Source organism: Aspergillus clavatus, genomic scaffold (genome assembly GCF_000002715.2).
Source record: "Aspergillus clavatus NRRL 1 1099423829802 genomic scaffold, whole genome shotgun sequence".
Classification (NCBI taxonomy): Eukaryota; Fungi; Ascomycota; class Eurotiomycetes; order Eurotiales; family Aspergillaceae; genus Aspergillus; species Aspergillus clavatus.
The window spans coordinates 795,706-806,888 of NW_001517097.1; the positions used below are offsets into that span (position 1 = coordinate 795,706).

The 11,183-nt window shown below is 52.4% G+C and overlaps 5 protein-coding genes across 5 annotated transcripts in view, besides 7 other annotated features; 4 read left to right on the forward strand and 1 right to left on the reverse strand.

The window, feature by feature from the left end:
- Positions 1-148: 148 nt before the first annotated feature.
- ACLA_035950 (PX domain protein) lies at positions 149-3,321 on the forward strand (the record flags this gene model as incomplete). Its single annotated transcript, XM_001270817.1, has 7 exons — positions 149-275; positions 377-606; positions 697-1,005; positions 1,072-1,684; positions 1,746-1,842; positions 1,896-3,039; positions 3,097-3,321. The coding sequence occupies 7 exons, from the start codon at positions 149-151 to the stop codon at positions 3,319-3,321; spliced, it is 2,745 nt and encodes a 914-aa protein (XP_001270818.1).
- Positions 3,322-3,807: 486 nt separating this feature from the next.
- Positions 3,808-5,020, forward strand: ACLA_035960 (uncharacterized protein; the record flags this gene model as incomplete). Its single annotated transcript, XM_001270818.1, has 3 exons — positions 3,808-3,970; positions 4,066-4,256; positions 4,490-5,020. The coding sequence occupies 3 exons, from the start codon at positions 3,808-3,810 to the stop codon at positions 5,018-5,020; spliced, it is 885 nt and encodes a 294-aa protein (XP_001270819.1).
- Positions 4,413-4,445: a microsatellite.
- Positions 4,417-4,444: a microsatellite.
- A 504-nt stretch (positions 5,021-5,524) lies between the features above and the next one.
- On the forward strand, positions 5,525-6,964 carry trm5 (tRNA (guanine) methyltransferase; the record flags this gene model as incomplete). Its single annotated transcript, XM_001270819.1, has 1 exon — positions 5,525-6,964. The coding sequence occupies one exon, from the start codon at positions 5,525-5,527 to the stop codon at positions 6,962-6,964; it is 1,440 nt and encodes a 479-aa protein (XP_001270820.1).
- Positions 6,965-7,346: 382 nt separating this feature from the next.
- Positions 7,347-7,975, forward strand: ACLA_035980 (DNA-directed RNA polymerase II subunit RPB4; the record flags this gene model as incomplete). Its single annotated transcript, XM_001270820.1, has 3 exons — positions 7,347-7,537; positions 7,647-7,774; positions 7,848-7,975. The coding sequence occupies 3 exons, from the start codon at positions 7,347-7,349 to the stop codon at positions 7,973-7,975; spliced, it is 447 nt and encodes a 148-aa protein (XP_001270821.1).
- Positions 7,976-10,207: 2,232 nt separating this feature from the next.
- Positions 10,208-10,242: a microsatellite.
- Positions 10,213-10,247: a microsatellite.
- A 39-nt stretch (positions 10,248-10,286) lies between these two features.
- Positions 10,287-10,328: a microsatellite.
- Positions 10,288-10,320: a microsatellite.
- A 53-nt stretch (positions 10,329-10,381) lies between the features above and the next one.
- Positions 10,382-10,408: a microsatellite.
- Positions 10,409-11,060: 652 nt separating this feature from the next.
- Positions 11,061-11,183, reverse strand: part of ACLA_035990 (uncharacterized protein) — a gene marked incomplete at both ends in the record, with an annotated part of 491 nt that continues 368 nt past the window's right edge. The window contains one exon of the mRNA XM_001270821.1: positions 11,061-11,183. This exon is cut by the window's right edge and continues 119 nt beyond it. Within this exon, the coding sequence (XP_001270822.1) occupies positions 11,061-11,183 (123 nt within the window).

Consider the following 11,183-nt stretch of genomic DNA (forward strand, 5'->3'; position numbering starts at 1 on the left):
GCTGAATCTCTGTCGCATCTCCGTCTCTCATCCCAGAATTGTTACTCGAGTCTGAAACGGAAAAGAAGAAAAAAAAAAGAAAAGCAAGCAAACAATCAAGATTGAAGCATAATCTCCCCCCCCCCCCCAGGTCCCTGGCTCAAGCACCATGCTTGACGCGAACCCCTCCTCCCAAGCTCCCGACCGGCTCTCAAACGGATTCCCTCAGCCAGTCGGTCGACCCTTATCGACTTATACCCCGCCAGGCCAGATCCTGACGGGGAAGCAAGAACACTGTCAGCAATAAATTCACCCCCTTTTTCGTGTTCTACCCCCACTGCTTGGTGGGGTTGGAATGCTGGATTGCCTTTGCTGACCCTCCCCTGCCGCGGTATAGACCTCAAGCGCGAGCTGATCGCCCGGCAAGTCCGTAATGAGATCACCGAATTGAACTCGCCGACCGCCCTGCACCGCTTTGGGGCGCCCTTCAAGTCGGAGTACGGTGAAGTCGCCCCCGTCGATTCGGAGCTGCCTATTCTTCGATATATCTTTGTGCATCACGTGCGCCGGTTTCCGTTCCTCGACCAGGCGCGCGAGAAGGAGTTCTGGCAGGATAAGTTGCAAGTGGTGCGTGTTCCTAGGTCGGGGGTTGTTGATGTGGGATTCATGCAGGGGCAAAGGAAATTGTGGGCTAACGATTCGTTTCGTTGGGAATAGTTTCTGGAATCGTTCGCGAAGAAACACGTCTCATCTTCCGAAGACCGTCTCGAGGAAACTAAGCGCAGGAAGCTGGCGCGGAAATGTGAGAAACTTGTCGAGCTGATGATGGTGTCGGGCATCCCCACAGCTTCCGGGTATGAGGAGCGGATACAGTTCTCGGAGATGGAGGTGGTGGATCGAGGTGCGAATGAGAAGGGGCTTCTGGTTAATATGCCCGAGGGGCACGCCATCCATGGCTGGGACGTCAACGTTGCTGCGGTGCGGGTGACGTCGGTCAAGCGGACGGTGCGGTACCATCAGCATGCGGTGAGTGGATATTGGATGGATGGAATTTTGAATGTTTGGCGGAACGCCCGGCTGATGGTCTTTTAGGAATTCATCCTCCGTGTACGACGTGAGGGCAAGCCCGACATATTCGTGGCCAGGCGATATGGGGAGTTTGTGAAGCTGCATAAGAGACTGCGACACGAGTTTCCTGGCAAGACATTGTCCCCTCTTCCGAGGAAGAACAAGACATCGACCGCTGCGAGCTTCTTTGGCTCGGCGGATGACGATGATGCCTCCATCTCATCTGTGTCGACGCAGGGCACAACTGAAGGATACAGTGGTCGGACGCTCGCTCCAGGAAACCACCACCATCGCTCGTTGTCCCGATCTTCGATGCGGTCTACCAAATCCGCCAGAGTTTCAGGAGAAAATCCGAGAGAAGCAGTGCTCTACAGAGAGGAACAGCGGGTCTCCCTTCGAGCATTCCTTCGCACCTTGCTGCAGAACAACCGGATAGCCGAGTCAAAGGCCATAGAAGAATTTTTGACTGCGCAACCGATCACTTTGAATGAAGAGGAGACAATAGACATGAACAAAAGAAAGGAATTGGACGCCATCAGGATCGAGGAGCAGAAACGATTCTACGAGATTGCAAGACAGCGTGCAGCGGAGTTGGATGTCTACATGGAGAAGTTTCGCCGCGATATTGTGGAGAGCAGTAAGTGTCATCCTTCCAGACACACTGGGACTTGATCTAACCGACTAATCTTGGGATCTAGACGGCCTGACAAAGTTGTTCTCTGAGATTCGTGAGAAGAATACCATCGCGGAGTTGAGTCCTCAGTATCAAAAGTTCGCTGAGTGGCTTCGGATCGAGTGCGTTAATCACCATTCTCAATGACAGTGACAGTCACTAATCAAATTGACAGGGTTGCCGCGACCATCTACCACCTGTTTCTGGCCGAAGACAACTCCCCCGAGCTGTTCGCACAGGCTAAGAGGATACATTCCCTTGTTCCCTACACTTTGATGAAGAATGTCATCCGCATCGCCAATCCCGCGGCGGTGATGACTGGTGTCCTGGATCTTTTCCTCGCCCAGCCGTTTGGATCGCGGTCTCTCCTCCAGCGTATCTTTTCAATAGCGCTGAACGACGGCATCAAGCAATTCCAGAAGTCAATCGATGCGCTGGTCGCCAAGGTTGATGACCCTATCCTGGCTGGAAAGCTCAAGGCCTTTACAAATGCCGATGAGGATGTCAAGAACGAAATCAGGGAAGAAGCTGTTGCTGAGGATGTGGACTTGATCGTGGCAATTCTGCGATCAGAACTCTTACAGCCCGAGATTACCCCCGAGCAGGTTGGCAAAGTATTCAACGCTTACGTCGCCTGGAATCATGCTGTAGACAATGTGGACCTCGAGATGCAAGAAGGAGCGCAGTGGTTTGCAAATATGAAGCAGCTGCTGAAACTCTACACCCGACAACGCGACAAGGCCATGATGCTCAGCATCGTCGAGGAACCGGTCACGCTTCAGTTATTCCGGGATCTATTTACTATCTTCTACGAGCCTCTGGTGCGCGTTTACAAGTCTGCAAATGTATACAGCAGTATCACCGACTTTGCACAATTCGCCGACGACGCAATCGCCGTCATTGAAAAGTGCCAGCGGCAAGACGTGTCCGCTGATCCCAACCAGACCGTCCAGGCTTTCATTGATCTGTGTGAGCGTCACCAGGATAACTTCTACAAGTTCATCCACGAAGTACATCTCCATGATAATGGACTGTTTGGTTCCTTGATGGCTTGGATTGAAGACATTCTGGAGTTTCTGCGTCGTGGACCTCATGGGGGAAAGCTTGACATGAACGCCCTGCTTCATGGAGCCAAGGATGTCGGCCAGATCGACGAGTCCAAAGCCCTCGCAGAGATCGACTCACTGATCAAATGGCACGCGGATCGAAAGCGCTGGCATTTGAATAAGACGCGGCAGAAGATGGCTGCGGAAGGAACTGGGAACGAGACCTTTCCTGGCAGCTCAACCTTCCGGAGCAGTGATTTTGGCTTAGACGAGGTATGTATTTGTGGAAAGGCTATTGAGGAGTGCTTTTCGTGTCTAACTGCAATCCAGGCCGATCTTGAAGACCTTGCCATCTCTGACGACGGATCGGAACAGTCTGAGGAACTGGAAGAAGAGGACGACGTTGATCCTATCACGGCCGAGCGACGCCGCCGCCACAAGAAACAAGACCACCTGCGACGTACTGCAGGAGAGCCAGTGAAACCGGAGGTCCAGGAGATTCTCAAGCTATCGGAGCCGTTTGGGGCCATGTTGCGACAGGTACTTGCGGAATAAGTGTGTAGCTTGGGGTGATGATACCGCTGCGGATGATCTTTTGAGTACCATTCTTGTGGTTTGCATTTTCACATTTATAGATAATCGCATAGAATTTATAGCTTCCGAGTTAATATAATTGCCACATGATGGATGGGTTGTTGTCGGATTTTGCTTACGTTCTCCTTCCCATTCGGCACATGACCTTGACTCAACTTTTTCTGAAGCACATCTATCTGCTACTTACACAGTCGGTCAAACATCCATCATCTCCTTTGGTTTCACTCTATCTGACTGAAGTTCTAACCGACACCGAACCACTATCGGCATAGTGGAGATCAGCGAACGGACTATCGTAAAGATCTCCTCCCCGCATTGTGACGTTGGCTTATCAGTTTCCATAGCGACAAGCAAAGTCCCCAGCTGCCAAATTCAAACCCATCGCCCCCCCTGATGCTTCACGTGTCATCATCATGTAATGTGAGATACTATATCATCGCTACAGCCATGCTTTCTCCCCAGAAATCCGCCGTCGGCGGCCTTTCGCCTCGCACCGCCGTCCCGCTACGGGGTCTCTTCCTCGACGGCGTCTGGAGGTGCAACTGCCCCGAGCGGCCGCCGGCGGTTAAGCTCCAGACAAAGAACCATGGAGTCAACCATGGTAGATGGTGTATGTCCACCCCCCCCCTTTTAATCTCCAACCGAGACACCATAAAGATGTACGCTGGGAAAAGGAAAAGAAGCCGATGCTAAGTTATCCGCCAGTCTACACCTGTCAGAAACCGCAAAACAAGCGCTGCAACTTCTTCCTCTGGCACAGCGACGCCGAGGCCCGCGAGAAGCACACCGTTCTGGCCAACTCGCGCTCCGAACCCGGCTCCGCGGCCGCGACGCCGACTAAGGTCCAGCCCCAACGATTCGCGAACGGTCTCCCCACGCCTCAGACGGATGTGAAGGTGAGGTTCGGCTACTCGCCCGCTTCCATGCCCGCGCCTACGCCCGCGAAGACGGGTAAGGCGAGGATGATGCGGAGGATACGGAGGTTACGAAGCTGCTTGGGCGGCCGCGACAGCCGAATTTTGGGCTCGGGGGTGAAGGTGGAGGTGGAGGTAGGGTTGGGGCTGGGGCTGGGGCTGGGGCTGGGGTGAGGAACGGGGGAAGCAGAGGCGGAGGCGGAGGCGGAGGCCAGGATGGACCGCGTAAGGCCGCGCGTACGGAAACCTATGCGTCGCCTGGCAAGAGGAAGCTATCGGAGATGGAGGATGAGAGGGGGGGTAGCTTTGTCTCGATGACGCCGACGTTGGTCTCCTCACCGCGGACGGGGACGGGGATGGGGACGGGGCTAGAGCTAGGCGCGGGGAGCCGGTTGCCGCCGCCGTCGTCGGCGGAGATCTCGATGACTCCGACACCGACGCCTGGGAGGTTCAGGAATGTGCTGGAGGCGGATGTGGGTGGGGATTCGTCGAAGCTTGCGCTTCAGGCGTTGAAGATCCTGGAGGCGCACAAGGTGGTGGTGCCGAAGCAGGCGCAGGATGAGCTGATGGGGCTTCTGAACAGGCAAGATCTGAAGATGAAAGGTATCAGCCGTGGGCGGGACATTTCGCGCATTGCGCTGAAGAAGAAAGACGAGACAATCATGAGACTGAATGAGAGAATCGCGAGCCTGGAGTCGCAGAGGGAAATGGATAGGGCGGTGATTGATGGCTTGAGGGGTCGCTGATTGAGCTTGCTTCGAGCAGGTAGTCGGGAGGGAAGGGAGATTGTGTTTATGATACCCAAGCTGGCAATGTAAGTATTTTTTATTTTTCTATGACCTTTTTATCTTGTTTGCATTTGAGTTGTTCTATACCAGTGCTACTATGGAGGTATGTCTTTATGTGCTGCTGTGACCTTTCTTAACGCTGGGTATATTCCATTACAACAGTACAATATATATATAGTAAAGAGACATTACGCAAATACTGTATGAGGTAACTGAATTCATCATCTTCTTAGAAGAACTGGTCTCTTCCTATCCCAGGAGTCTACATAGGACTACTATAACCTGTCACGTGACCGATAAGATCCTTGGACGATGAATAGAGAGAAAAAAGATGAGTCTTTCCCCCGCTATAGACGAAGAACTACCAAAACAAGAATAGAAACGCAAAGCACATTGATGCCTTATAATCCATAATCAGATTGAACACACGCACCCAGTATACCATATAAACTCGCGTCGTCCATGGACCCCATGAGCGACTCCAATTCGCTCCGCAGCAGCGACCTCCCCGAAATGTTTCGACCCCCGGTGAACCGCGCGATGCGCGTCCTCGACCGCTCGTTCTTCCGCAAGACGATCCCGCTCTCGGCCGCGACGGTGTTTCAGAACTCGGATATCTCGAAGGTGCGCGGCGAGTTACACAAGAGCAAGGATCTGCTGACGCTGCCGCGGCTCACGTCCATCCGGGACGTGGCCGAGCAGGACGGCGGGCAGGTGAAGAAGGCGCTGCTGCTGCGCGAGGAGATCAAGCATGACGAGGCGGCGACGTGGTCGCCCACGATCAACGAGTTGGTGGAGAAGGGGAAGGTCGGGCTGCGGCCGTATGAGCTGACGCTGGACTACGATTACTGGACGTATGCGGACATCATCTCGTCGATTCTGCCGGAGGACGAGCTGCAGGAGATCCCGCAGGGGTTCACGCAGGTGGGGCATGTGCTGCATCTGAACCTGCGTGAGCAGTATCTGCCGTACAAGCATCTGATTGCGGAGATCCTCATGGATAAGAACAAGGCGGTGCGGACGGTGATCAACAAGACGGAGGATGTGGGGTCGCAGAGCCAGTTCCGCACCTTCCCGTTTGAGCTGCTGGCGGGTGAGAATGACTTGAATGTCGTGCAGCACGAGCAGGACTGTGAGTTCCGCTTCGACTATGCGCGCGTGTACTGGAACAGCCGTCTGGAGACGGAGCACCGGCGGCTCGTGGAGAAGTTCAACCAGGGTGAGATGGTGTGCGATGTGATGGCGGGCGTAGGCCCGTTTGCCGTGCCAGCGGGCCGCAAGAAGATCTTTGTCTGGGCGAATGACCTCAACCCGCATGGGTACGAGGTCATGCAGGACGCCGTCAAGCGGAATAAGGTGGAGGGGTTCGTCACGCCGTTCAACAAGGACGGCCGCGAGTTCATCCGTTGGTCTGCGCAGGAGCTGCTTGAGGCCGAACCCGTGACCATCACGATTCACCCCAAGGTGCGGCGGGACAAGAAGACAGGGAAGCGAGTGGAGCAGGCGCCGCCGCCCCATCCGGAAGAGTATCACCGGCCCCTGTTCTTCGACCACTACGTGATGAATCTTCCAGCGACGGCGATTGAGTTCCTCGATGCGTTTGCCGGAGTCTACGCGGGCAAGGAGTCGCTATTTGCCCCGCAGACTTCTCAGCGCCTGCCCATGGTTCATGTGTATTGCTTCTCGGGCCATTCGGAGAATGAGTTGGACGACCACATCGACATCTGCCAGCGCATCTCCGAGCGAATCGGCTACACCATCACGCCGGAAGATCGGGTCGGCGGCAGTGGGAACGAGAGCCTGGAGTTGTCCATCCACAATGTCCGACTGGTCAGTCCTAAGAAGCAGATGTTCTGCGCTAGCTTCCGCCTGCCTGCCGAGGTTGCCTTTCGGAAAATATGATTTACAAGCTACGGGGCGTGTTATCTAGCGGTAGTCCTCGCATAGCATGAGGCGTTGGGATTTGGTATATTCTTTGGTAGAGTCGTAGTCGACGAATCTGATACCCTCAATATTTCTGTGGTGGACTTGTATGGGAGTAGCAAGCAGTATTCCATAATCCACATGTCTTCAGGGAAAAGCTGAAAAAATAAAAGGGAAAGCGGTATGCTCCCACACCGCCTCATACTGCCCGCAAAACATCCACGAAGTTTTCCCGCTCCGCATCACCTCCCACGACACCTATCACCAACAACAATCCTAGAACCGGATCTCTCGCCCTTACGAAACGAAACAGCTCACTCCGCCACTCCACGATCAATCCCCTACTGCCAACTCCCTCATCATGAGCGTCCAACTGCCCCCCGCCACACACCGCAAACGCACCCTCCCGCAAGGCGAGCTCGAAGCCGCCTCGACGCTGAAACTCGGCGCGGACCAAAACACTCACACGCTCTCGCTCTCCGAGGCGCGGCTGGTCATCAACAAAGTCCTCGAGAATAAGCGCCGGGGCGGCAAGAAATACGAGGAACCGGAGTATGTTGTGCTATTCTGCTCCAGCTGTTTTGATATAGTTCAAGGTTAAGAGGGGGGGGGAGGAGGGGGGAGACATGTGAATGTGAGGCTGATCGCGCGGAACAAATAGAAACCTCACCAAGACGCTGGACTACCTCGAGGTGTTTGCGCGGTTCAAGGACGAGGAGAATATCAAGGCGGTGGAGCGCTTGCTGAACTCGCATACGGAACTGGAGATGTTTGAGCGGTCGCAGCTGGGTATGATTTTTGCCTTTCTCTCTCTTTCGAAAAAACGAAGGGGAAAAAAAAAATCATTGCTGACGGGGGACAGGGAGTCTGTGCTGCGATAATGCTGAGGAGGCTAAGTCACTGATTCCGAGTCTGCAGCATAAGATCTCGGATGGGGAGTTGCAGGAGCTGTTGGATGAGTTGACCAAGTTGCGCAATTTCACCGAGTAGGGCTAGCGCATTGGGTAATGGATGGCATTTTTTTTTTGCTTTGCGGGGGTTGTGGCTTTTGTCTGGATAGCATGGAGCTTTTGGGCGTTTTTATTTTTCTTTTCCTTTTTTTCTTCTTGTTTGAGGCATACCTGTGGAGGAATGATTGCATGGATAAGGCATGTACAGTTAGTCCTATGCTGAAGAAGTCCTTTCAGACTGTGTCAATGACGGTGAAGTATAAAGTCACGTGTTTTGGTGGAGGAGATCGAGGGCTGATTCTGGTCAAGACCAGAGTAGAGAGAATACTAGACAGGGAGTCTGGGCTTACCGAGCGGTTCAACCCTTTGATCTACGATAGGTGACGTTGTGATTTCTTTTGCTCAACGCGAGGCCAAGGTACCCAACTACGACGTCTCTACATGCACCGTGATGGTATGATTGACAAAGTACAGAGCCGGAACCCAGGGTAAAATGAATGACTTCGAAGATGCTTTCAATTTGCAATTCGAACACCCTCACCACAGGCTCATTGAGGGGCATTTCATATCTATTCAGGGAATGTACCGAGAGACTGACAAGGAACCGTTAGCCACCAATGTAAGCATCGAGTTCCTCACGACGATGTGCTATCACTCTGGTATGGAATATCCCAAGCTCCAGAGTCATCTATCTTCACGACGAGTCCCGCTCTGCAGTACATATAGCCTAGCCTCCTGTTTTGAGATTGACATATGTGTGACCGAGGATGCCCAACATCGGATGGCCTCCGTAGATATCAAGAAATCAATCAGCTCATATGGCTCGAATGGCAGGATGACGATGGCAACAACTGATTTTGATACTAATGAGGATACGTCGTGCAAGGACCACTGAGAACCACAACGCCGCCTTTGATCTCAAGGTAATCCGTGATGTTTGTGGCTAGCCACCGAGACCTCGACGGGCAACCCATGGAACGCTAAGACCGACAGGATAGAGACCGCGGTACTGGGTGCTCACAGGTAAGCAGCATCCTTACAGGCGGTGGATAGGGCATCGGATGATTATCCAGTTGTTTTTGCATCTGTCCAAAGAGGACGACGGATGCCAGGACGACAGGATCACTTTGGATACATAGGGATAGAATCATCGGACAGCCTGGACAGGATATACTGGTGTCTTGTAGGGTATGACTAAGCCGAGGCAGAAATTAGAGTGCTCATCAGCTAACTAAAATAAGAACGGCGAGAGTCTTGGCGTGCATGGCGATTTGCTCGGTATTCCGGAGATAGTTGACTAAAGGAATGGCAGAGAACGTAGTACGTAAAGCAGGATGAAAAGATGAATGCTTTTTCAAGGTATGGAGGACTTCTAGGTATCATCTCGGTACGAGACTATGACAGTAGGTACTAAGGTACTGTATGAGAGTCTATGACTGACTGATTTGACTCTGGCTGGGCCAGAGCTTCTCAGGACGGACGGAGCAGTGCTGCCCGAGATGAACCAGACCAATGGGACCCAGGCTAATATATCAGGATTGGATATTGTTAGAGCCGGACTAACCGCATGAGGATAGGTGGGATGTGGAGAAAAACAGCAGGAAAGAACCAGCTGCAAGGGGCCGATCCCCGTTGCAGTCCAGACCCGATTGGGAGGATTACGGGTGGTGTGATTGGAGCAGAAGAACACGTTATCAGAGCAGTGTGATTGGCTGAGATGCTCCTGGCTGTCCTTTGATAGGTTTGACTAGTACTGAGACTCCCATTATGGCTTGAACTTACTAAGTTAGAAGAGGCGATCTAGGAGATACAGACCCATCAACCACAATACATACTCTACCTACATGGATACATATAGGTTATCTCCCATTCAAAGATCCGGACAGGACCAACTGGGGAGTGGGAGCAGTACTGTTTCCCATGAAGTGAACTTAGTACCTAATGAACCAGACCTATCGTGCTGAGTCAACCTCCCCAGGGATCGAATTCACAGTACGTAATCTGTCGAAAGGTGGTGATGACCCCGGTCCAATCAAGGGTGGAGGGCTTATCTCGGGAGGCAAGACGATGGACGCAGCCAGCGACCAAGACGGGAATCCATCCATCTTCCATACAATCTGTTACGTGTGGGAAAAGCGAAGTCGAGATGATCGCATGGAGAGAGTCGGGATCTTGTTGGAGTGTTGATGTTTCTATTATCCAATCTTTTCGCCATCACATCCTACTGTCCGGAGCGAAGTCATTCAGTCCGGGAACTCTTGGATCTTGGATATAGTAAGTAGTAGTAGTAGTAGTAGTAATAGTAGTAATAGGGAATCCTATAGGTAGTCAAGAGTTGGGACTTCCCCAGACATCATCATTACTATCATTATCACTATCATCATCATCATTATTTCTACATCTATCATCTCTTCTAGTAGTAATAGTTAGTAGTAGTAGTGTTGTATACCACTGCTACCACTGCTACCACTGCTCCTCTCTCAGCTTCATCCCAACAGCCTGTCCTCCGCGGAATGACGGAGCGGACTATCGAGCATTCGAGACTATTGCAGCTGCTGCTTGGAAAGTCCTCTGGATTCCTCTTCAGATAACTTCGTCGCTATCCTCCCCCATTTTCAAACCACTGCTCTGCTAGACACCGTGCCAACTGGTCACTGCTCCGGTTCCGCTCTCCGCCTCCGAAGATCGATTGAGTGAGTACTGAATCTATCCAGATTCAAGAGACAATCCAACTTACTCCTTGTCTGCTTCTTTCGACGGAGTACGGAGTACAACTACTATCTCTCGCTTCTCTACTGATAAGCTTCTTCTCCGCGGCTCGTCCGTATCCCGTATCAACGCACGTCACCTGCGTTGGCAGCTTTTCGTTGGCTGCTTGGAGCACATTGAAGCTATTCGTGCCTGCATCACCTGTCCAACACTCCACTAGAGATCCCAATCTCCAAGCCTCTCCCTTGGCTGCTTTTCTTTTCTTTTTTCTTTATTTTTGTCTTGCCGAGATTCTTGCGTCAAGCGTCCGGAGTTTCCGGTTACGTGACAAAATTTAATCCATTATACTTCTTTTTCTTCGGTGGAATCTGCATACTTCCAATCGCATATTACTACGACTACATACTTCCCCCGTCTTATCTCTCTATCTCCCACACACCCCCCCAGATCCCGCTATCTCCGTTTTCTATCTGCATCGTCCCTATCGGGATCCTTCCTTGTTCATTTCCCCCCCCCCCCACCCAACCCCTCCCCCTCAA